A 26,656-nucleotide genomic window follows, 5' to 3' on the forward strand; every position below is an offset into this window, starting at 1 on the left:
TTCCCTATCTCTGTCTCTCTACCGGTCTGGTCAGGGTTGTCTTTGTGTGGGTTGGGTGCCTGCTCTACTGTGTAGACAAAGACCCATTTACCTTCAGCAGGGGTGTGTTGTGGCAGCAGGTTGGATTGATATCCTCAGGCACCACTGCCATTATCATACAAATTGTATAATAGTAAACACAACTGCTCCCCCAGGACCACTGGGATACCAAAACTTCAAAGGATTTTCGGCTGAGGGACTTTCAGCTGGGGGAAGGGACAGGGTGGGGCCACCTGTACAGACAGAGCGCATGACAAGCAGCGACTTGAACAAAAAAAGCGGACTGCAGCAGGGTAAATAATGGAGCATGTAGCTGTCAGCTTGGCAGACATTTCAAAATAAAAAATAATCCAATTCACCGACTTTGCGATCAGTAGGAGGATGCTGTTAGCCTGATGGCGTTCACCCTCTTGTAGAGCTCGGGCACATTCAGCTGTATATCTGTGTCACATGTTCCCCCAGAGTTCACTGTGACATGTCTGGTTCAAAACTCCCAAATCTGTTTAATTTACAGTGATTTAAAAATATATAGAAAAGCTACAACCAGCAAGTATTTTAAATTCTCACTTGATAAATAAGTAGATTATTCAGTGAAGAGCTGAAATGATTAGTTAGTCAGCTGGCAAAAAATGTCAGTTATTTTTCAGTCAAAAATACGGATTTTCCTGTTTCTTGTCTTTTATCTCAAAGTCAGAGTAATATCTTTGGGACTGCTAATGTTTCGTAGACCCAACAATTAGAAAATAAATATTATACATGCGGGTTTGTAGTGGCAAGACAAATTTATTTAGGTCGCCTATTTTCATACACAAAGGCAAAGTGCTCAACACAATTCATATAAGTAGATAAAACATTAAAATGCATAAATACATAAAACATTAGAATGCAAATGAGATTAAAACATTCAATGCAAATTAAAAGTCACACTTACATGACAGCACAAAGTAGCAACATGCAAGCATAGAGTCCTAGTACCTTTAGGACAGCTGTGACAGTGTCCATCTACTTCAGCCTGGTCTCAGCCAAATAGTCTCTTGACTTTTCTTTAATCACTTAAATCTTTTAAGTCTATAAAATGTCATGAAAATAGTGAAAAATCCACTTCAGTTTTGAGAGCTCAAGGTGACTTCTTTAAATTGTTTGCTTTGTCTGACACACAGCCCGCAGGCATACAGTTACAGTATGTATAACAAAGGCAGCGAATTCTTAAGACGTTGGAAGCAGCACTATGTCTGACATTTCTACTTACTAAATAACATAAACAGCTAATGAGTTAACAAAATTGTTGACTCTTTTTGCCACATTGATCAATCGTTTAATGGACTAATCCTTCCAGTAGTGGCCACTGTCACTGTTATGGCCATAGGCCACAAATGCAGTTTTGGACACCACGAGCAGGACACGGATGTCTGGTGAACAAAAAATCGACCAGAGCGGAGGGAAAGTAGTACAGGGAGTGACGCAGAGTCTCTAGATGCCTCGTGACCAGGTGGGGGTGACATTAGGATCAGAGGAGTGGAACTTGGGAGTCAGGAGGACAGTCGGGGAGCCGGTCTCTGTTGAGACATGACTGGAGCCAGGCGGGAAGCAACGTACCGGAGCACCAGGAGTGTGGAGCTGGTAGAGAGCGCCGCTCCTAAGGAGTTCCTGAGATGCACTAGGGCACCAGAGGGCCACTCCGACAGGCTGGTAGCAGAGGATAACCAGGTGGCAGGGCAGCGGCGTGCAGAGCAGGTTGGATGTAGCACTGGCAGAAAATGGGGAGGAGAGTAGAGAGGTGCAGGCAGTACAAAACACGGGAACCGCCAATCCTACAGGGAAGGAACAAACAACTAGGGAGACAGGAGTTCAGACAAAGATTGCAGTTACGCAGAGCATAGCAGGGAGTCGGCCAGCAAGCTGGTGCAGTGGTAGCAAAAACTGACTGGCACGGAGGAGACAGCTGAGCCCAGACTATATGCCCTGACATAAATTGGCACATAGGCAACAGCTGTGCTCACTCCCTGCCAGCCACGCCTAGTCGCTTGACCCAAGCCCAAAGCCAAGAGAAGAGATGGAAGCAGGCAGGCAACCTAAAGCATCTTTCCCTTGCTGTTAGTTAGAAACGTTAGTGCCTAGGATCCTTTAGGCTAATAATAAAAATGATCGCAAATGATGTTCAGTCTAAAATCCAGAGAGCATACACTTACCTAAAAGTCAGTCCTGCTGTTGTTGGCTGTGTTGCTTCAGGCGAGCAAGGCTCTCAGGTTTACGGCTTGTATGCAAAAAACTGATAGCTCCTGTCTGATGTGATACCTCTTGAAGAGACCTGCACTTTGATGTCAAGAAGGTTGTTGTGAATGTGTCAGGAATACATTAAACCTGCCTAATAACACAATGTGCTGAACAGGAAGGAAAAAGTGAAACGTTTTAAGAAGGTGAGGATTCATTTTTAGTGCTTAGATTTATGGATATCAGTTCAAACTTTTCAGTAATTCAAAGGGTATTGTATTCATTAGTGAGAAGCACTGCCCTCTGTTAGAGGCCCCATCTGGAGTATCACACCATCTGCTGCAGCTCTTTAACCCTTACATTTACTTTATTAGACTGTACACATTTAGTTGATCAGTTTCACTGTGTTTTTAAGCCTTAATTGCTACATCTCCTGATTGCTGGAGGGATTTGACAGGCTAAAAATGGAGAGTTTTCAAACAGCAAGACCTACCCTCTGAGGAACTGTGTGCATGTACTGTATCTGTGCCTCATAATCTGAAACTGACAAAACACCAGGCAGCCATATGAACCGTATGCTCAGACACGGTTCTGCTAAAGTCGGATCCTTGCAGCTGCAGGTCTGTTAGTCTAGTTGGATGCACTGAAATCCCAGGAATATACACTATCAACATGAATCATAGCTGCAGATGCTGTTTTTTCAGGGCATGTGCTGCCTCTCATGTTCTTTTCGACCACACACCCAAGGCGTAAATGTGGGCTTCTTTGTGTATTGTTCATCATCATCTGTGTTAGTGTCTTGTAAAAACTAGCAGATCATTGTTTATCAGTGATTCTGAATCAACTGGCAAAGACCAAACAGGAATAAAAAAAAAAATCTTTGTATTTAAGATGTAGCTCAACTTTAGCTTTTAAAAATGATTAAGTGTTTCAGCAACTGTGAGCTTAATCGGCTTAAATTCAAAGCCTGAGTGATTAGAGTTGTTGCATGTGGGTGCAGGCTCATCATTCTGCACGAGCAGGACAAATTCAACAGCGCTTGTTGAATCATCAGGTTCAATAAAGTTTGAAGGCTCCTTGGCAAATGAGACAGTTAACACATTAAAATTGCTTGGAGATAATTAAGAATGAATGAGTGGTTTCTAATAACGCATCTGAATTAATTGATGCGAGCAGTAATAAGCCTGAACCTTGCTATCCTCTACACAGGAGTGGCATCTGAAATAAACTCAGCAGCAGATTTAACAGGCATCGTTTCTTTGGTACTCTTTGATATAGAATTGAAAAGATTTAGCTGAGTTGCCAGCGGCAGCTCACTTCCATAGATTAAGGTGTGAGTTCTTTTTAAACTTTATTTATATCTAAAGAAAGGTGCAGTGTATAGCTCATTCTGTCAGAACTGAAAAGCACGTGTTTTGTACAAACTATGTCTGTTTCTATTGGTATTAAAACCTCCTGATTAGTCACAGCCTACAGATGGCCTTTCTTTGAGCGAATTTTAACTCAGAAAGGCGTTGTATGATCACTTGCATGTGTCATAGCTCTAATTAACATGAGCTTTATCTGTGCAGCAGAGGAACTCAGGGCGGCAGTGCACAGTTTTCCATTTTAATAGTTAGAAATTATTTGATAATCCCCCTTTCCCTATGAACTAGTGATTTGCTCACATGCTGCATCTATTTTTTAGGAATTGCTTTGAAGAGATAGGACACAGCAGCAATATGCAGATCAATTAGCTTCCAAATCTGTCTAGTTCATTCAGAGATTTGGGTGAGGTAATGTCAGCTCTTAAAGAAACAGGAGATTGAAGTAATTGCCAAAACATTAGGCGCTGAGTGGCATTAAGAAGGGTTAATGGATAAGTAGGAAGCGATGTGGCTATGCTTTGTTAATGGCCTAATGTTGCCTTTAATGGGATATCACTAATGGGAGTTGTTGGTGGCTGTTTATCATGGTGAGCTCTCCTCAAGTCTGCCCCAAGTCTACCTACAGGCATCTCTCCACCACTTCTCCCCTCATGTCCCCTGGCTTGCGCCCCACAAATACATAATTCACGACCTAATGGACATGATTTCTGAGTGCACTTAGCGCCCGATCACTCCAGCAGGCTGCTGTCTTAAGTGCAGCTCCTGCACCTGCGCAGCTCAACTGCTGATGCAATTTATGACATTTTTAAGAGGATTTTTTGGTCGCGTGTGCGGTCGGGTATATAGAGAATGTTTTGAAGACTAGTGATTGTGCCACAAGATCAGTTTCTAGGAAACCTTATGGCTAGCCTTTTAGAGAGACAATTAGCCTTCTTGTAATATGCGTTTTTTTTTCCTGTCTCAGCTAGTGAAATATGTAACAAAATGGCTGGGATACTGCCAACAGTGTGGCTTTTACAAAATATAGGTGGTTTTCCCACAGATATTGCTTGTTAATATTGCTTATTTTGTTATATTACACAGCCTTATGCTGCTTTACTGTTTACTTGTCCCTTGCATGGGGATATGTACATACACATTGAGAGCAGATGTACCAGAGTCAAATTCCTCGTTTGTCTGACACACCTGGCCGATAAAGCAGATTCTGATTCTGATATTCTACATCCTTTCCTTCCTAAATAGATAAACTTTATTGTATTATTTATGCTGCCTTTAACACCACTACTAACAAAAACTCCCCCCAAATATGTTTTCCTAAAAAATGCTAAAACTTATTTGACCAATTTCAGATAAATCAAAGCCATTTTTCCCGATTTGATTGTACTGTCAGCATCTTTAGAGTGAGACAGTAATTTATCAGAACTTGAACATCATTTATTGAAAACACTTGACAATAGTCCCCTTTTATAATCTCATATTAAATGAGCTTGCTAATCAAAGGGAAAAATGCAAGAGACTCTTGAATCTGTTGTAGTTTCTATCTTTATTCTGATCATCTATATTTTACATTTCTAATTATTCAGTTTCAGGGCTTTAATGTTAGTAAGCGAATAATGTGTCTGTGTAATATTCTGTGTCAGATGGGAGGTGCTAATGGCGCAGGGTTTTGGCAGTCTACCTGGCAGACTACCTGTTTTTGTTGTTTGGTGCTGTGTTTTACTTCCTCCCTTATAACCGTTCACACACAGACAACATGACATCAGGCTGAGATGATTCATCAGCGAGCTCAGGGAAATTTTATGGAAAACTTTACCAACACATCAACAGGGAATATCAGTCCCTCAGATTCACATACTTCCCTCATTACTTAGTGAAAACCATTGTGCACTTTTAAATGGTACGATGCTCTCTCAGTTTCCCTAATGTACCAGAATACAATTTAGACACAAGACTTCTGTGTTTTGAGCTACAGAGCACATCTCCTTTCTTTCATGCTATCATTCTCTCCAGCTACACAAGTGAACCACAGCTCATGCAAAGTGTTGGCACCTCTTCTCTGGGAATTGTGCAACTGGTATTTTAGGAATTTAATGAAATCACAGAAGGAGCAGGAAACTAACTTGTGTTCAATCCTGCACAAAAGTAAGGCATAGGTGTAGTTTGATCAGATCCTGACAGTAGTCTGGCATCATAAGTAGTACCCCCACCACTGTCGTCATATTTGATTAATAGGTTATTAAATTGTATTAGTCCATCAAAGTATGCAATGTTTCTCCAGCCATGCGCCGCTCAATTCAACAGCAAGAAGAACACAGGAAAAAAACACAATTATTGAATAAAATTTAAAGGAAACAAACTATTCCAACTTTCATTTAGCAGTGGTGTAAGAAGCATTAAGAAAATACGTTCTGGTGACCTTTAAAACTGTACTGAACATCTTACTTTTTGTTTGTGACAACACTAGTTCTTTAGGGAACCGAGCATTAATTACTCAAGTGCTTTAAAAGACCCGAAGGCAAAATAGATTGAGCCGTCCTCTTTTTCTCTGTCGGCTCCTCTCAGTCCCCAATGAGAGGCGGAAGCAGCAACCTGATCCCTCAGCAGCAGGTCTGCACAGGCGCTGAGGACTCCTCGGGACAAGTTTGAAATCAGAGAAAACGGAGCCTGCATTTTCAGTCACAGGGCAACAATGGGAGCCCGACAGGTGGGACTGCAGGCAGTGCATTAGCCCTGTTCCCACCTGCTGATGTCTGTAGGTGTCTGTTGACCACACATGATGCAACAAATGTACATTGTTTCCCTTGCCTGAGGGGGAGCATTCCATCTCTGTCTCTCTCTAGAAAATATATTATAAATGTCACACTGGAAAAGATGAATAAAGTGCAGTGATTAGGGGCTTACTTTGTATAGATTTACTCCTCTGTGCCTTTGTATTCTAATATTTTGTAAAACCTCTTAGATGCACAGTAGAGGTTTTGCTTGTTTTTCCTGAGGAGCATGGAGTATCAACATGAGCTCTGTGATTGGGTATTTTGTTTGTTAAGCATGAACGCTTTTGTTGGTTTGGGAGCACAGTGGTCTAAAAATATTTCCATGCTGCTGGGGTGAAGGAAGGGAGCCATTATGCTTAATAGACTCAGACTAATAATACTGTGTGTTGTATATGCTACATAATTCTCCATTTGCTGTCCATCCTCCCCTTTAGCAGAACACAGGCTTTTTTCTTTGTTGTGAGGTGGCAAACATATCTCTGCACAGTGTAGGCTGTGAAAATGGGAAGGTTTTTTTAGCAATTCAGTTTCCCCTTTGGCTTTTGATGTTGTCCTGTTTTTCAAAAAAAAAGTTAAGTAACTGAGCAATCTTCAATGTCAATTTCAGCCCGTTCGATGTGAGGATTTACTGTTTTTTCTGGTTCGCTGACTAATATGTAAATTTCTCACTCTGGTGGAATTTTCTGGTTACTGCTCGTGTGACACAAAGCACTACAGTTACACACCCCAGTTACTTTGAAATTAAAATTGTATTATTTCATTCATCTATCCATTATCTATACAAGTGCACTGACTGGCAGAGTGTCATGGAGGGAGATACTCTAGGCTAGCGGAGAGGACACTACATCCTGTCCCATTTTCACTCGATTTATCAGAAAATGTGTAAAATTGTAGTTAATGCACCTTAAGTAGATTAACTAATAATTATATTCATGACTGCTCCACCATCCAACCATCCATCTACTCACATTGCATGTTTTGTCTGACCCACAGTCTAAAACCCAAAAATATTCACTTTACAGTGATATAAACAAAGCAAAGCAGCAAATCCTCACAACAGTCATCAAAATGCTCACTGTAGATTCATCTCCAGTCAGTCCATTTCATTGTTTAAACTCTAAAATGGATCCTGAAACGGCCTTGAACTGTTTTTAGTCATCTTAATGTTGGAAGCAGGTGAATTCATTGATCGTTTGGCTTGTAACTTGCCTATGTGTTGCAAGTAGAACATGTTTCATAAGCGAGAAAGTAAATTGGCCTGCTCTTCTTGAGACTAACTTCCCATTCCAATTGCATTGCATAGCTGTGCATCATTTCATTGTTATGTTAATGTCAGACAATATAATACACTCTTTTTTGTTGTAACACTAATAAATGTGTTAGACTTTAGCTATTTTTTATGGAACTTGTAGATAAGAATCCTTAGAGAGTGGATAACTTATTAAAAACAAAACAAGACAAAACAGAAAATGTCAGAAAATGAAACTTTTGTCTTTTTGTCCATACTTGGACCTCCTTTTCAGATTCCCTTTCAAGGTCAGAAAGAGTCAGGGCAACATCTTTAGGGTGGAAACTTTCTGTGCCTTGAAACAGATGGTGTGGCATAAATTGAGACTGGAAAATGGCTCCAAATCTGTACATCACAGTCTCTGTGCAGTTCAGTTCACATAATGCGGTTTTTGTCAACCCTGAAGTGCCTGAACAAACTCAAACCGACTGCTTATTTCTGAAAAATAGATGAGTTTATGTAGCTTTTCAGCTTTAGCACTAGAGCTGAAATGATTTTTAAGCAGTTATTCAGCAGCTATTTTGAAAATTGTTTAATAATTTCAGTCATTTATCAATCAAAAGAGCCAGATATGCTAAACTGAATATCTTTGGGCTGTTTAATTTCACTGAAGAAAAATTGTAATTTTAATGTTTTGTTATTTTCTGGAAACTTTCTGGAAATGGGTTTTGTAGACAAAATGGTTCATTGATTAATGAAGAAAAAATAATAAGCAGATCTATAGATAATGAAACTACTATATTGACCCAGATATGGGACTAACTTGAGTGTAGAGTGAAACTGAGAAGAACTTTTTGAGGTTAGGACACTAAGACACTATTAATTCAAAGAGAAGAAAGATATTGAAGCCTTTTTTTTCATTTATTTAAAAGTAAAACATGAAAATTGGTAATTAAAAGTTGGCATTTATCAGACTGGCTTTTCAGCTCTTCGGCTGTTTGACGGACTTTCTCTCCTTGGGTCATTGATGTAGTAGGGATCAATCAATCATGGAAGAATGGATGTGGTGTTAGTCATCATGAATTTATTTCCTTCAGTAAACCACATTACATGAGCCTCTAGAAAGTCCAGCAGGGCAAAGGTTAAACTGGACTAACGCATAACGCTGACTAATACTAAAACACTCTCTATCTTCGTAACATTGATAGTGCGAACAACCCATAGTGAACACTAGTTACAGTGGTACTCTCCTGTTTATTAATAAATCAGTCTTTGACAAATTAAAGTTTTGATCTGATGATGGCACTAGATGAATAGTTAGGAGATAACCCAAGTTACTGTAATTTACTCTGAGGGGAACTTAAATTTCATGGGAGTTCATCCAATACCTGTCGAGACCTTCTCACTACCGTAATTGTTAACATCATGCAGTTGCTAGAGGAAAGTCAGGGAATCACCGGAACATCCATACAGAATTTCAAGGCAGTCCATCCAATAGTAGTTGAAAATATTTCAGCCTGGATCAAAGTGGACCAATCAATTTACCGACAGACTGACGACACTGCCGTCCCTGGAGTCAGGCCATTCGTATGGTTAAAAATGCCTACCCACAAAATTGAGAGAGGTGGAATGGCTTGGAGAAATACTATTACCATCCTCCTTTTACTGCAACATATAGAACAAACATTTCTTGGGCACGTTCTTTACATTTTTTAACACTGGAGTCATTCAACCAACTATCAACAGTCTGGTAAAGAGACACAAGCTCTCAAGATGCTGACAGGCCATTACAGCAGGCAGGAAGAAAGCAAAATGTTCATGCTTGGAATGTAGCTTCCATGGTTTAGTCTGCAGCAAAAAGAGAAAGTGTGTGAAAGGGATGCTGTAAAGTCGGCTGTCAGTTATCCATCAGTGACATGATTACAGCCCTTCCCTGGAGATTGACAGGCAGAGATAGTGAGGATGTAGCCGTGCGTTTAAAAAAATCCCTCTTCAGTTTGCTGGTTTGGAACAGTTGCTCAGTCTGAACTGCCACAGTAACAAAATTCAAATATAGTCATACGCTTCTCATAGTTAGTAACATATGAGCTGAGGGTGGGACCCGAGTGAAAGAGCTGACAAAACTGCAGCCTGCAGGCTCATATATTAGCAAGTAGCTACAAGCATGTGTTGGGGCTCTAGTAGTAGACAGTTCTTTTCTGAAACCTTCCCACACCTGTCCATAGGACAGGAGTCTCTCTGTTTTTTCTTGACAGCAAGTAATGGGAGATTTACTTTATTAAAACGCTGATTCCCTTTCACATACTCCCTGGGTAATCAAAATTCAGCACTTGTTAAATTATTAAAGTAAAGACAAGGACGAGGAGCACAATGTCATGAAAGGGTAGGTTTTCTTTGATTTCTTGCTCCTTAGGCAAGCACCATTCAGTATAAGAATATAGCCTTTCCTCAAGTATTATTGATCTTGTTGAAGTGGTTCAACTGTCTGCCCCCTCGCCACTGAACTGCTCCTGAAGTGAGGCTATTTGCCATCAAGTCTTTGTGGACATGCGCCATGGGATCTACGTTCACTGCACAATCCTCATTTTCAGCACTTAATAAGTTTGGGCCTCTGTTTTCTTTTGAATCTTGCAGCTGAAAGAAGTGCACACACTATCAGACACACACAGAAATAGGAGGGCGTAAGGTAGCAAAACAGGGATATATAGAGAGTAGTGTGGGGAGGTGGCTGATTTCCCTGGTGAGCTTATATCAGAGCTGCCGTCACCTGTCTCTTCTCTGGGATAGATGCGCCTTAATCAGGAACAAGAAAGTATCTCCTGTGGTGCTGCCTCCTGTCTCTGTCGCTCGCCTTGATTTACCATCGCCAGAGTTTTAAGTAATTTTTTGTGTCCAATATGAGATTCTGCTTTTATAAGTATAGGGCAATTCATGTCCAACCTGGTGAGCTGAGTTGTTTTGAGTTCCGAGGACTAAATTGCCCATCAGTGTAAACACTCCGGGTGTATTCTTTAACCCTACTCTTCCATTTGGGGTACTGGAGTTTAACAGCTAAAAAAAAACATGCTTAACATTGTTTTATCAGCTCGATACTTAATGCCTTTACTAATTTTATGAGAATGTCTTTCTTTCTTATTTATAAATATGATTTTTAACTAATGAATCTGTCTAAAGTCTGTTTATGAAAATTGAGTCTCAGAAACCCAAGCTTAATTTTATATATTTATTTTTTTACCTTAGTAGATAGTATTAATCGTGCTTTTTACACAGGACTGTGCCTCCCAAATCCCAGAAGTGGTCTGACTGACCCAAAACATCTGTAACCTCACTATGCAGGCTAACAATACAAACAAGAAACACAAATGTCTTTTACCACTTTCTTTGTCGCCTCAACATATAGACAGCTGTTTGAAGAGCTCATTTTTTGTATGCACAGTGTTGTGTGCATGTGTTTGTCAATGTGAAGTCACACCTTTCACCTACTTTTGTTGCAGAGGATTACCTTATCTCAGTAGACAGCTGGGACTTTGTCTTCTGTAACTCAACATGTGTGATTAGTTCTCATTGTGTAATAGTGTAATCTGTGCCGATAAAGCCTTTTCTTTCATGCACACTTTTAAAGTTCTCTGAGAGTCTGAACACAGCTTTATTTGAATATTCAAAATGCCTATTTGAATTTGAAATGTAAGGAGTCTATTATACAGGAAGTGCGATAACCTTTCCGACACTGCAGCGTGCTTGCAGTGTAACCTGAAAATAACCAACTCCTATTATTTAACAACTGTAGCAGGGCAGGTTGTGCATGATTCTCTCCTGAGACTCACTAGGGTGCTATATATGTGGACTTGGTTGCCAACTAGATTTTGAAAAACATTTGGATGTCTCCCTGGCCATTAGAGAATCCTGGCACCAACTTGCCCAGGTGTAGCACATAATCTAGATGCTGACAGATTATTTTTGGCACCCTGAATGACTCCAGAAATGAACTAGAGCAGGATATCATCAGATCTGACACATATGCAAAACAAAAGCCCATGTCGTGCCCAGAGAGCTCATTAACTGCGTCCTCTTAATAGATTCAAAATGTCTCCATTTTTATTTCTGCCCAGCATGCAATCTTTTCTGCCTGGACATGAAACCTGCACATTTAGCTGAAGACCGAGAGTCAGGTTCATTAGATTTACATCAGAAAGACAAAACAAGGGAGTGTGGGACGGCTACATCAGCATGCTGTGTTCGCACCAGCAATCTACATTACCATTTCAGGTGGATCAGTCTGTGGTACACCATACTGAAAAATCTGGATGTGAGCAAAACTCTGTGAAATGCAGGCACAGGTTTACATCCAACAAGGTACCCATTTGCTTCTTAGTCTTAGTCAGAGCACACAGCATGGTTGTATTTCACAAACCTCCTCCAGTTCTTGAGAAAATAACTCTTCATGCCTGTTCATGCCTAAAAAATCTGCCCAATTCATGCAACTTGATTCTGAATAAGAACACACTGTATGTCTGTGAGGCAAATCATGGACAATGAGATGACACAATGCAAGAAAAGGTTCTAATTGTACTTCACTGGACAAGTGACAGAGTTTTATCAGACTGTTCCTTTCGCTGCCTGATAAGTATGGCAGTAGCCCACAGCTGAGGGGAGATCATTAGCTTAGCTTAGCACAAAGACTGAAAGCAGGGAAACAGCTAGCCTTTTTCTGGCCCATAAAATTACAACTTGTTTTTACACTTCAGTTTTTGTAAAGATTAAATGAACAAGGTACAAGGTGTTAATTATAAGCTTTAGAGATGCTAAAAAGCAAAGGTGGACAGAGACAGGCTAGCTGTGTGCCCCTGTTTCCATTCTTAATGTCAGCTATGCTAAGTGGCCGCTGTAACTGTGTGTAAGAGAAGAAAGTGTAGTTCCCAGAGTGTCAAACTATTCCTGTAAAGTGTGACTAGTGGTCACAGTGTGGGGAAGTCATAGCAGCACCAGAAATGGAAGGGAGCCATTTAAATATCAAATATCAAAGTGTTTATTTGTCATATGCACAATTAGGAAACATGTTTCCCTGTACAATGAAATTCTTACTTTGCCATCATGAATGCTACACAATACAAGTGAAATATAAAGTAAATGAGCAATAAGACAAATCTAAATAGGCAGTAAAACAAATCTAAGGCACTTTAAAGCAGCATACAGGCTACAACAAGCTAAACATAAGGCAGGCGTGCTGTTTTTTGTCATCTACTTCTATAGTGACTTCATGGACAGGTCTTAACGGTCAGTTCAGCATTAGACTCGATGTTGTTGATGTTGAGTTGACGGCTCATAAAGATGAGTGACAAGTGTTGGGAGTGTGAAATTGTTCAGTTCAAGTGTCAGGAGGATGACAATAACAGCAGGCTTTGTTGCCTTGAGGCAAACCTTAGTTGAGTAATGCATTAGAAGGATACATAACTATTCAGTGAATTTGTATAATTGTCTTGATATGAAAATGACACTTGGCAAGAGGGGTTTAAACATGTGGGAAACAAAGCAGACATATGCACACCTCTGCACTTCCCTGCTTACATCCATCTTTGCAAATATTCCTCAGGGTCCCAGTTGTTACTCTGTCCTAATGGAGACAATGGTAACCATAGTAACAGTATTTACCTTCATTCAAATGGGATTAAAATGAGTATCGCACAGAAAGCAAATGAATGAACCACCTCCTGTTTGCACCGCTCTGCAGAAACCTGATGAATTCACAGGGAAAGTGAGAGCGAAACTTTGTTTCAGTGCAGAAGTCACATTAGAGTTTGTTTCTTTGTGTGCGAACATAACCAGTCAATTTCAAGGTTGAATGCACACACAATTTTTAAGCATTTTCATTGTTTTGCACTTTTCTTGTAAATACATGAACATTTTCAGTCACAGATTCAGCAGAAACTGCATTGCTTTCATGCACTTAACTGAATTGCTGATGTTCTGGATTTTAGCTGTCAGATGTTGAGTTCCACACACCCACCTGTGCATTTACCTTTGCCTGAACTAAGCAAGCCCTGAAATGTAAATCTGAATACCAAAAAAACTGAGTAACGCCTAATTTTCAGTCAGGCCATAGCAGCCTCTTCTTCTTTGTAGTCCTCTGGCTCTAACCCCTCATCTCAGCCAATTGAGACGCTTCTTCTGGCGCCCTCCTCCCATCCCCCTCTCAAGCACTTTGTCTCCATGGCAATGTTTTCAATGAAATTTAGGACAGAAAAGGTTTTTCTATACCAGCAGAGATGTAAAATTAGCAGAACACTATAGAAATGACTGTTCTTTGTTGATTTAGGAGAACACTAAATGGTACTGATAAGCTACACTCAGATATGTACAGAAAGTGGGCACTTGGATGGTTTTAAGTTTTCAGTCAAAACATTTCATGCTGCATTGAAGCCGACCAGATTACACCCTCTGAAAAAGTAAGTGAAAAATGTGGCTTTGCTTTCCTTTGTTGCAGTCAGCGGTTTGGAGACTGTTATTGGCCAGTATGGGGAAACGCTCGAGATCCCATGCAGCAATGGATCCATAAAAGCAGAAGATGTCTTCATCACTAAATGGAAATATGTGAGTGTAAGCAGTGGTCAATGAATGCAAAATGGTGGCGTCCTTCTGACTCCCACTTATTATGTCTGAACCACACCCAGTCTGAGTGCATATGCTGCGCATCTGCCCCTCCATATGACACAGCAAGAACAGAGGGCGTATTTGAACTGGAAGCCAGTGCCATATGTAACAATTGCACTCTGCCCTTCTCCCCAGGACAAAGGACAGGGACTTACAGAAAGCCTGCTGGTCAAGCAGAACAACCAGAATGTCTCAATCAGTGACACTGAATACAAGGATCGTGTCAGCATGGCGACCACAAATGCCAGCCTGCTGCTTTCGGCAGCCAAGCTGGCTGACCAACGGACTTTCACCTGCATGGTGGTGGTTGGTGCAGACATCAAAGAATACCCAGTTAATGTGGTGATCTACAGTGAGTACAGTCACAAGTCTAAAATAACTTCCCTGTTTGGATTGCATTAGTTGCCTTGCTACGGTGACAGAAATGACATTTGTGTTTCAGAAGTGCCAGCAGGTCTCGATATTTCTGACAAAGTAGAGGAACTGGAGATTGGCAGACTTACTAAGGTGGGGTTTTTAATGATAAACATTGCTTTTACCCACATTATTTTAAGCAGCAAATCATCAAGGGAAATTCCACAGCTGAGCTCTGGTAACGGGAGGCACGGCAGGTACTATGTCACTACAGTAATGAGTTCTTTGAAGTGATTCTCATGAATTGGTAAAGAGCACAATCCCCCCACTGCAATTAAAATACCCAAAGGATCTGAGAGGCTTTAGAGATGCTGTGGACATTTCATGGTCTATTGCATAGAAAACTCCTCAAATGCCAGCGAGGCATTAAAAAGCCAGTTTGCTCAGATATTTGACCATTTAAAAAGGTGCAGATTTATTCTAAGTTCTTTTTCAACAGTTTGTCTTTAGGCACAGGTTTTTGATGCTTTTTTTCTAGGGTTGATTTTGAAATTGTTGTTCCACAGCTTGGAACATGTGTTGCAGAGGATGCCAACCCACCAGCAAACATTACATGGCTGAAGAACAATAGACCTTTGGTGGCTGATGGGAAAAGTATGTATTCATTATTCTGCTGCACAGTTTTAAATGCAAACAAAACACCCCTGGAGTTGTAGCACATGCATAAATGTCTTTTTTCTCTCTGCCTGGGCCATTCAATACTTCTTTAGTGATGAATTGTGCCGCACATGCTGACGCTATGAATGCAGTGTTGTGGTCATTACACCATTGTTTTCTTATCAGAGTTGTTTGTTTTCTGTCCAGGGGTTTCCATCCAAGCCAAAGTGCAGGTAAGCGATCTTACTGGCCTCTCGACGACCACCTCTGTACTGGAGTACACAGCCGAGAAGGAAGACAACGATGCCCAGTTCACGTGCAGCACTCAGCACATTGATGGTGCAGAGCTGGTGTCCTCTCCAGTGACCTTCACCATCACCTGTGAGTCACTAAATCTACTGACAACACTTTCTGAACAGTACTGCACCAAATGCTGTTTGCACACAAGCTGTCTGTAGAATGGGTTCAGCACAAAATAAAAGACCATAATGCAGGTTGATGATTGCTTTTTTCAGTTTCTTTATCATTACAAGCTTAAAAAAAGAAAATTCTCATTGCTATACTGTACCTCCCCAATGAAGTTATTTTTTAGTCCCGATCGTGTGATTGTTGTTTTTTTTCTCACTGTTAGCAGGATATAAAAAAAACCTGCACACAGGCTTCTCTAATATTCAATGTAAAGTCAGGTCATAGATCAAGGAGGGAATGGTTCATATTTGTTCCACCTCAGGATCCAGCTGTAGATCCACACATTTTCCACAGAAGGGTTATTAAAGGATTTGTTCGGCACCACACATATTTGCTTGTTTGTCAAGAGTTACATGAGAAGATCAATAGCACTCTTGTGTCATTAGAATAAATATGTAGAGTCAGCAGCTGGTTAGCTTAGCTTAGCACAGTGACATGAAGCAGTGCTAGTCAGCCAAGGTAAAACTTCCCATAACTGCAGTTTGATTTTTACACTTTGATATTTGTAATGATTAAACAGACAGGATAATGTTTTAATTAGTGAGCTTTAGAGGTGTTGACAGGTGGAAAGCAAATACGCATACATGTTGAACGATTCCCTTTGGTAATGACTTTCCACACTGTCCGTATTGTATACGAAAACCACTAAGCCTGGCTCATGTTTGTCATGATTGTCTATCACAGTGGTTATTTTGGGCAGAGATCCAAATCCAGATATAGTCTCCAAGTTTCTAAATATTTTCTCTTCTGAAAAAGGAAAAAAATTATTTGAAGGAATTAGGTTATTTCTTAATATGTTCCACTTTTGTTTTAAGCATGTAGCCTTAAAAAACACAACTACACCAGATGTTTTTTTCACTTTTACAAAATCACCCTAGTTATACTGTTTTACACCTACTTGATCTAAAAATATTTTACTGGTATCAGTGCTGTGAGAATTCAAAGCGTTACCTCTCACATTTAAAAAAATGTAAATATTAAAGTTGAAACAGTTGTTTTTACTTCCTAGCTTCAGTTATGTTTTATTGACTCTAATGTGATTTTGTTACATTTTTGCAAGTAAGCCGCTACCAAACGTTATTCAATTTAACATAACATGAAATTAAAAATACGGTCAAAGGCAACACTTGTGTGACTGTGTTGGAATTTTTATCAAACCAAATATGAATCAGATGTAATGTTAACTGAGTGATGCCTTTTATGTTAGATAGTGGTTAAACTATTGTCCTAACACCACAGCAGAGAGAGAAATGTAGAGAGAAGTGAGCTTACCTTTATGTGTTTGCTGTGCGCTCCTATGTTGCTGTCTGTCAGGTGCCCTGATATGTGCCCTGAAAGTGCAAGCCGCATTGTTCTGCACACAAGAACATCTCATTATGTCTGCATTCTTAGAGAGCAAAATTATAAATAGGGAGTGCACATGCCAGACTTTGCTCTTTGCCTGGAGAGAGCTGGAGATTTCTGTGGGCACCGACTTCTTTTGTGAAAGTTTTATAATTAAACACTACAAATGACAGATTTTGTTCTTGACTTTGTTTTACTATTTCCATAACCGTGACTAATTGAAGTCAAGTTTTTTTTCAACATCACACACAGTATCTTGCTGGGCTTTTCAGGACTACATCAGCAGCAGCCTCCTGCCAAGACAGACAACTTCAGCGGTGCCTTTTAATGGTGACAGTGGTGTAGTGGAATTTACTGGGAATCCACACTGAAAGCGAGATATGAGCGAGACGCAAGTGCTACTGAAGCATGATTCCATTCAGTCAACACTGAAAGCGAGATGTGAGCGGTACGTTCTGTCTCTGTCATTAGAACAGCTGTCTGTCAGCTGGACAGCAGCAGGAGAGAGTCTTCAATGGGCAGACAGACAGCACAAATGTACTGGACAAAAACAATACCAGACCTGAAGCACAGAAAAACCGGGAGGGTTCCAGGGCAGATGCGTTATACGCATGTGTCTCGAATTCGGTGTGGATTGACACATTCAGTAGAATGGAATTCTATCCACGGTGTGAGACGGGATAGAAAACGCCTCCAAAAACTTTTTCAGTGTGAATTAAAGGTTAGACTGAATACAACTAAATATTGGTGTTAATTGTTTAATTTTAAAATAGAACTCATCAGTGCTGAACACTTTCGTACAAGAAATGTGAAGAAACGCTGAGCTATGAAAGGATTTTTGGTTGAGTGCCTCAGAATATGACAACAATTCAACCATCTTCTCAGCTGGATTTTGAAGTTGGTTACAATAACCAGTACTGAGGCACAAAGTTGGAGCTCTCTGTCATGTACTGGGACGGTTGGTCTCAGCAATCCCCACGGGCAGCTGTTGGGGGCAGCACACTCCACTTGCTACACCCTCCACCCACACATGTTTCCCCTCTCTAACTTTTTATCTCTTGTTTTCTACACAGACTCCACAGAGAAAATCAGCCTTGTGGTCAATCCTCAAAACCCTCTTGTAGGAGACAGTGTGACTCTGAAGTGCATTGCAGATGGTAACCCAGCTCCTACCAGCTTTAATTTCCACCTTAAGGTACATATACTCATCAAAATCTCCTTGGAAACAGAACTTCATTTGATTCGTGCTTGTTCCACTCTTTTTATGTATAGATTTAAGATTCTGCTTGTTCTCTATCTTTGAAAAGACATTCAAAGCTAATTACCTGCCATTGACTGACTGAATATCTTTGTAGGGAGAGTTGGTGAAAGTGGAAAATGCAAATACTTACACCATCACGAACGTCTCACGTGATACCACTGGTGAATACAAATGCTCCCTCATTGATAACCCCTTGTTGGAAGCATCTGAGGACATCACAGTCAACTGTAAGAAACCGAAACACTGCTATGTTTTATTACTTGAAATTTAGAAATTACTGCAATTATTCCACACAGTGCAGCTGCCTTTTCTCCCTGTAGTCGTATTTGTTACTATGAAAGTGAAAAGTATTTGTTGGAGAAAAGTCCTCTTTGCCAGCTTACCTGTCTTCCTGTGCTTTGTGGAGAAAGTCTTGTCAACCACACTGCTTCTAATAAGCTGCATCTGCAGGGCTGTGAGCCAAGTGCTGAGCTGTATGGTTAACAACAGGAATGTTTCGACCCTTATCAGGACTCTAAACCACCTTTTCATCATCCTCTTCTCTCCTTTTAGACCTAGATGTCAATTTAAGCCTCTCCGGGATTATTATCAAGAATGTCAGCGAGGCCCTCGATCTAGCTCTCCTGATTGAGGCTTCCGGAGAGACAGAGGTCTCCTGGACACAGGTAAAAGCTATCTGTTATACAAGAGAGCCTAAACCAATGAAGAAAAGTTTGTACTTGTTACTGACAGTGCTGATATATAGAGATATTTTTACATTTAATACAGGATAATGTTAAACTGGATAAAGAGCCCAAGTTTACCAACCTGACGTACTCCCACTCTGGCCGCTATGAGTGCACAGTGACGATGGGGCTCCTCAGCCGAAAAGTTGGTTTTGAGCTGGTTGTTGAAGGTAAGGCCTTATGAAGAAATTTTGGGAAATACACTTGTTTGTTTTGTTGCTGAGAGAGAGATGAGAATATTGATATTACCCTTGTGTCTGTAAATATGAAGATAAAGCCAGCTGCTGGTTAACAGCATAGCATAAAACAGGGAAACAGCTTGCCTGGGTCTGTCCAAAGCCCCAAAAAATCCAAATCTGTTTCAAGGATTAACACATTGTATTTTATTTGTTTAATTCTTTAATAAATACGAAGTATAAAAATAACATAGAGCTTTATTGTGGTTACTAGGGAAACAGCAGAGACTCAAATAAGTTGCCTAGGACTGGTTTTAAAAAAATCTATCTTCCAATTCAAGTTGAGCTTCATTTGAATAACCAGAAATTCATGAATCCCCAAAATCAATCTTTTAATATATGCCTTTTTCTATGGATTCATTAAAGAGCCCATGGCATCCTCATTTCCAGCCATTTAATGTTTAATCTGGGGTACCTCTAGATTAGCTTTGCACCCCTCATAACTCCAAATAGTATTTCAGAATGATAACACTAGAGAGCCTCTTCCTGAAAACAAGAGGATAGTTCGTGAATGCACACACGCCCTGCTGCTGGCGTTGTCGAAATCTGTTTCCCCATGAAGATATTGCCTCTAACCTGAACCCTAACATTATCCTAACCACAACTTCTGAGGGGAGTGCTACATGAAACTGAGTTATGAACAGAGGAAACACATCTCGATAGGGGAACACTTGTTGACACAAGACATAAGAAAATGCATAAACAAAAAACACTGACAAATAAGCTACGTTTTCGACAGTGACGATAGCTCAAATCCTGCATGTTCGAGCCAGAATATGAAAGTGGACAAGCACAATGAACCGCAACATCATTAATTATTTTGAGTTTTTCCTCTATGATAGGTAAATGACGGTATCTGTACCGATGAAAAGAGATGTGTAATACTAAACAAAGCAGGTCATTGAGAAACCCCATATTTTAACTGCCATAATGCAGACATAGTAACTTCTCCAGCCAACAGACATGCAACTTGTGCAGTTTTTTTTTTACCGTTATGTCCCACTGAAGTGGAAACTTCATGGTCAGTAAATCCAACTAGTGATCACTGCGTCTTGCCCCACAAATCTCTCATCATGGATCATTAGAATCCTCTCGCCAGTTTTAGGTTTCCAGCTGCTACATTCGCACCACGTTAGACTCAGTCAGGCAAAATGTTCCCTGTACAGGAACATTCCCAGACATGCAGTAAACCTCAGGCCCTGTATTTTTTTCCACATCCTCTGGTCACAGTGCAGCAGGAGGTAAAATTTATCCACAAAACCTTGTGCAGTTGAAAAATTCCGCTTTTACAATGGCGTGGATGTCAGGCAGGCTCACATGAACACACACAGCCAGGAGATTATGACCATTCAAGGAAATTCATAAACTATCATGTAAGACTTTACATAGTTGGGAAAAAGTACTAAACTAAAAACATCTAACAACAACTAATCGACATGACAACACCTCGGATCTACTGTATGTGCAATAAAACCTCTGAGTAAAAAGCCAGTCAGAAGAATTTATCAAAATAGCCTACCCCTAAACAAGCATAAACTTGCAGCGTAGCAATCATTTCAGCATTGCCCACAGATTCCCATCCTCCATCAGTAACCTACGTGTTAACTATTGAGCTCCTTAGGCTAACACCTAATAGCTAACTGTTAGATGATGCATTGATGTATCCCCATAATGGCCAGCAGCAGTTTATGTGCATGGAACTATTATTGTATAACTGATACATGCTCATGTGTCATGTAATTGTAAGCCTTTATATCTATGACTAAATATAGCGAGCTCATTAGGCTGAGTGGAGTCAGGAGCACAGCTCCCAGAGAGTCCAGCGCAAACACCTGTCTAGTCTTATGACATAAGAAGTAGTCAGAAGAAAGCTATAGTCTGTTTATTTGTCAGGATAATGTTGTGTAGCTTATTTTTCTACTCTTGTATTCTTCAGAAATTCTAACACACTCATTAAAGTACCCAAAGTGATGAGCTCAGAACTTCAGAGTTTTATTACAGACAGAAGAAAGGGGGGTTGCTAAAATTAAACTGCCGCAGTTTTCACTGCTTCACTGCTGTACTGTCCACTTTGAATTCTAATTTCACACTTTGTAGCCTTCTAACTTATTATAGAGAGAGCAGAGTAAAAAATAGAAATACTTTAATACAATGCAAACTGAACAGAAGTAAATAGCAGCTACCTTACATATACTGTAAATTTTTAGATGTTGATTCTTGTTAATGTGTTCACTCGGTTTTATGAACATTTGTGAGACTGGAGCTTTGTAGCTGTTGTGGACTTTTGAAAAGATGTAAATAATAGATTATATAATCAAAACTTATATACAGGTAAACAATTTATGTCATGTACTCTTCTAGAAATCATAGATAATTTAACCTCTGTTTACTATATGATTCTTCTAACATTTGACACTGCCTGTAAGTGATTGAGAGTCTCCAGATGACTTTTCATGCCTGTATGAGTCAAAAGTGTTAATATAAAAAAAAATATATTGAAAATAATAAACCAGTACACAAACCATTCAAGAAGTCAAGAAGCAGCTTTTCAGTTTTAGCCAGTGTTGATAATGGCATTTTTGTTAAAAAATAAGTTTGTTAAACTTGAATCCATCACTATTGCAGAATCAGAATCACATTTATGTCTAAAAGCAAAGAATTTGTCTTCTCTCAGTATGCTTGTAGGTCAGCAAGAAAAATAGGAACATATTTTATTATTTAATTTGATTCTGGATTCAGATTGAATAAAATGTTATCATACTCCAACTCCATTTTCTAATTGTAAAATGAATTAGTAAACTGTGCTGTTTGAAAAAGGATGCATTCATGCAGCACAGTGCACATCGGTCTTCACCAGGCCCTGTAGGCTGCCCATCAGTTTGCCCCTGTACATTATGCAAACAGTATTTTAATGTTTGTTAAAGAGATGCATTAATGTTATTTCTTTAAAAACTAACTGTGCCCATAAATTGTTACCTGTAAAGAAAAAAGTGCCCCTAAAAATAACTGTTAGCGTAGAGGCCTGGCATGGCAGAGGCTATGCTGTTGAAGACACTGTCGAACTTTTGGAATGTCTGAAATAAACCTAACTGAACTGATAGTGAATCAAATCGGAAATCGATTCAAACTGGGACGTTGAATCGATTCAGGAAATCAGTGGTGATTCCCAGCCCTAGCCTACAGCCACAACTTTGTCATTTTTACACCTCACCTTTTCTACAGATTAAACATATAAGATATAATAGTGCTCTTTAGAAGCTGGTAGGCTGATTTTGTTACCTTTGTACACAGCCAGGACTGCTGTTTTCTCTTTATGCTAAGCTAAGCTAGCCAGCTGCTGCCTGTAGCTTCATGTTTCGTCTCTCACTCTCCGCAAGAAAGCACATAAGTATGTTTCCCAAAACTTCAAAATATTACTTTGAGTGTAGACTTTCCTCAGTTATTTTAGGCATGTGCATAAATGAAATGCAGCCATGATAAACAATGTTCTCATTCAGATATGGCTGAAGAGTTGTGTCATGTTGCAGGTATTCCAGTGATCAAACGGCTGTCCGAAAAGCGTGGTGAAGACAACCAGCATACAGTCTTGGGGCTGTCCCAAGATCCTGGTGAAGACAACCAGCATACAGTCTTGATTTGTGAGGTTGAAGGTTTCCCAGAGCCGGTTGTTTCCTGGAGCATCAATGGCACCTCGGTATGCACACCCACACTCTTCAAGTGTTACCTGTTATCATGCTGGAAGAAATCTCTTCCATTGATAATTGTTACAATTTCCAAAGGCCATAGCCACGAATTTATATGTACATGCATTTATTCATCATGATTGCAAGAGCATATTCTTTTTTCATGTTCACTCAGCTCCTTGTCTGCCAGCACACAGACAGTTCTTCATATACTTCACCTCTTGAATAAAACCTTGGCAGGAAACATAGTATTAACAGCAAGAAATACCATACGACTATAATCATAAATATAGCTAATCTTCAGCTTATTGTCACATAGGAAATAACTGGAAGTAGTAGCCGGTGACTGATTTTCAAAGTGAGTTTATATATGGTGTCCGCTCTGGAGTGTTAGAAATGTAGTGGGAGTCAACTTAAACTACATAATAACAAACATATTGTAGACAGGTGATATTACAAATGCAGTGCTCTGGACCTAGTTTGAACATGTGTACACCACCACTGAAACAGTTGTTCCCCTTATTTGCAAAGAAGTATTGTTGTCAAAGTTCTAATAAGATTTCAGTCCTGGTGGATTTTGGCGACAACAGAAATTCAACACAAGAGCAACTGGTTTATTTGTTTACAGCACAGCCAGCCAAACACACATTGTTTTAAACTTGTAGTTTTTGTGTAATTTACTAACAGCAAAGTGGGATTACATCATTTCCCTTGCGTGTTGGTTGGCAGTTTAACTGAGTGCTTCATAAAGTTGTGTTGTTGTAGCAGCCTGCATGTGAAGTTTGACTCTGCTGGGCTTATTAATAACCAAACCACTGAATTTATCATCGGTGTCATCTTGAACAATGGACAAGCCAATTTTTCAGGCTGAGATTATAGAGAAAGTGTTTCTCCCTTGTGCTTGTTAGCAGCTGAATGTATTGACTTAACAAACAATATGAATATCATCTTGGCCCCAGTTATTCCTTCTTTTTTACCTAATAGCATCTAAAGTAGCCAAGACATATTGTACATGATTTCTATTTGCAGCAGATGAATGGAGGAGTAATTCAAGCTTCATTTGGAGCTACACTGGCATTCACTCTGTGATTAGATTTGGAGCTATTTGTGTCTGGGTTATCAAACAATTTCATGCACTTGCTTGCTTGCACTGCTTAACGAACTATACACAGTCCCTTTAAGCAATGATGTGCTCATATGGTTGTTCCAATGTAATAGCATTGTTTTTCTTCACAAGAAACCTATGAATATCATCAGAGATGTGAAGGTGGGACCAAACAGAGGCAGTCTGTTCAAGCCTCCCCTCCCTAGATTCTGTGAAGAAAAATAAATAAATGAATAAAAATTCCAAGGTTTGTCTTGCTCCTGAGACATTTCATGCTTTACTTTTGCTGCTGACCCAGTACTGCAGAGTGAATGAATATTCCCCGATATGTGCATAGTGGTTTGCAGTGGTAGTATTTTCCCCAGCTGTCATAATTTTGAAGTTATCTGGTCAATTTTCCTAAAATGGACCTTTTTCCTGCTTTTGTTTCTAAGGTGTACTTGGCTGCACATTGATAGCAGAGCTGAAATAGTGTGAATTACATATGAACTGGGGGTTGGAGGGGTTGCAAGCCTTTCACTCTATGTCTAACCTCAGAACCTGAACCTGTGTGTAATAATTAATCAATACCAAAGGTGCACAATACTCCTTCACTGAGGACTATGCATTTTGGAGATAACACATATTTCTCCATATTATTCAAAGTTTATTTTTTCCTTCTTTCATCACATCCTTTAAAGGCTTTTCACAGAGAAAATAATGTACAGCTTGATTGCAGGCTCAGTAATGGGTATTTGCAGAATTGCCACATCCTCTTGTATATAGAGAGGATGTGGAAAGGGTGTTGGCAGTTTGTCTTTGTGTCTGAGGTTTTCCTCTGAGACTGAAGTGTCTATATCCCAGAGGCACACACTCAGTGTCTTTGTCATGGAAAGCCTGAGTATTGGCGCAACATCGCCTCCTAGTGGTGCAAGTTGTCCTCCTATATATTCAGTTGTATGAGATGTGTAAATGCTAACATTTGTGTTTTTTTTTCCTCATTGTTCAGCTTTATGAAAGCTTTGACCACGGAAAGATAACACACAAGATCACAGTTGTGCCTACTGCAAATCTTACTGTCTCTTGTACAGTGATTAATAAGATTGGCATGGACACCAGCACTATAAATGTATCGTCCTGTAAGTACAACGTGGTAGGATGGTCCTCTCTCTCTCTCTCTCCTTCATAATTTTCCTGAAGCATAACTCTATAGTCTGTAGATGTTTTCCTAATCTGCTCATGAACTCTTTCTGTCTGCATGCCAACTTTGCATAATGTTGAGATGCTTTAACAAAACTGCAGCAACTCCGCAGCCATTTTGGGCTGACAGAAACCTTTCTGGCATTGACTTGGCATAAACAACCAGTCAGCTGACTTAATTTCACGCTTTTAGTCCATAGTAGAGAAAGACAGTGATAAAAGGTGAGATGATAAATGCTGCTTTTGGGGTATTAACTAATTTTTGTTTTGCTATATTGGTGGTTATTTTCCTTTTGATGATCACTTAGGAGAACATCCAACTTTTTACTGTCACCACATTACTGTCAATATGTAAATGATGCATGCACTTATCACTTTGTGCACACAGTTGTCCAAATGTGTTAATATCACCCTCTGCATTCGTGCTTACTCATCCCTGTGTGTTTGAGAGAGCATTTCACCCCTCTTGCCTCCTCGCTCAGTGTGTGTATGTTGGGATGCTGGATTTAATCTGTTCCCTCTTGAACAACTTGCATGCAAAAGTAGAACAGAAGTAGAGTAGTCGTTTTTTCAGATGTCAAGCTTGCTTTTTTTTTTTGTTTGGTTGTTTAGTTTTTTCTTTTGGTTGGATGTTAATTTTATTTTATATCTGATTTCAGTATATGAGGCTGTGAGAATGGCTAAACAAGGTAAGTTGTAGCAGTCTTCTTGCTTGTAAGAAATGGTAGTGGTGGTTGGGGGGAGGGTTGAGTAAAGACTATAGGTGAATCAAATGTTGCTCACTGAAAGAAGGGTTTTTTGACAAATATTTGCCTTAAACATCACCTTGGACTGTACAGTTGGAAAATCAATATTTGGAGTCTCTGTTAATAAAATATAAATGAAGGAGTAATAGGAATGGAGCTGCCAGCATCCTGACAAAATGTCAACATATTCATAATCCCATTGGCTGAGGAAAGGAGTTGAAACTAAGAATATGTCATTAACATTTAACTCAGTTGGTCACAGCCATGTACAGTGCGGATGTGTCCATTCATCAATGCCTTTATTGCACTTAATGGCTTTGTGTTGTTCTGCATTCAGACTGGAGTTTGATACTGGAACGTGTCTCTGATATTTCTGTTGGATCGTTTGTTACAGACCAGTCAGATCACAGTGACCAGACCAAGATGGTGGTTGGCGTTGTCGTCGGTCTGCTCATTGCCACGGTGATTATAGGCCTGGCATACTGGCTCTACATGAAGAAATCTAAGTAAGAACGCGATCCTAACACTGTTATATAATAATGACCCCAAGCTTCATAAAATGTTTGAATTCACTAATTTACTTTTGCCCCAGAGACCCACTGAGCTAATATAACCAGTTTTGACTCTATTTTTT

General features: G+C 39.9%; 1 protein-coding gene across 4 annotated transcripts in view; it reads left to right on the forward strand.

The window, feature by feature from the left end:
- LOC109973098 (CD166 antigen homolog) overlaps positions 1-26,656 on the forward strand; it is a 42,328-nt gene that overhangs the window by 10,547 nt on the left and 5,125 nt on the right. Inside the window, exons 2-14 of one of the 4 annotated variants that reach the window (XM_020622431.1) lie at positions 14,098-14,204; positions 14,400-14,616; positions 14,707-14,771; positions 15,185-15,272; positions 15,483-15,656; positions 18,161-18,282; positions 18,443-18,575; positions 18,901-19,013; positions 19,117-19,243; positions 22,837-23,003; positions 25,086-25,215; positions 25,936-25,965; positions 26,417-26,528. In XM_020622431.1, coding sequence (XP_020478087.1) covers positions 14,098-14,204; positions 14,400-14,616; positions 14,707-14,771; positions 15,185-15,272; positions 15,483-15,656; positions 18,161-18,282; positions 18,443-18,575; positions 18,901-19,013; positions 19,117-19,243; positions 22,837-23,003; positions 25,086-25,215; positions 25,936-25,965; positions 26,417-26,528 — 1,585 coding nt within the window. The remainder of the gene's footprint in view (positions 1-14,097; positions 14,205-14,399; positions 14,617-14,706; positions 14,772-15,184; positions 15,273-15,482; positions 15,657-18,160; positions 18,283-18,442; positions 18,576-18,900; positions 19,014-19,116; positions 19,244-22,836; positions 23,004-25,085; positions 25,216-25,935; positions 25,966-26,416; positions 26,529-26,656) is intronic. The other 3 variants (XM_020622434.1, XM_020622432.1, XM_020622433.1) reach the window with 3 other exon arrangements.

Source organism: Monopterus albus, unplaced genomic scaffold, assembly GCF_001952655.1.
Source record: "Monopterus albus unplaced genomic scaffold, M_albus_1.0 scaffold280.1, whole genome shotgun sequence".
In the NCBI taxonomy this organism is placed as follows: Eukaryota; Metazoa; Chordata; class Actinopteri; order Synbranchiformes; family Synbranchidae; genus Monopterus; species Monopterus albus.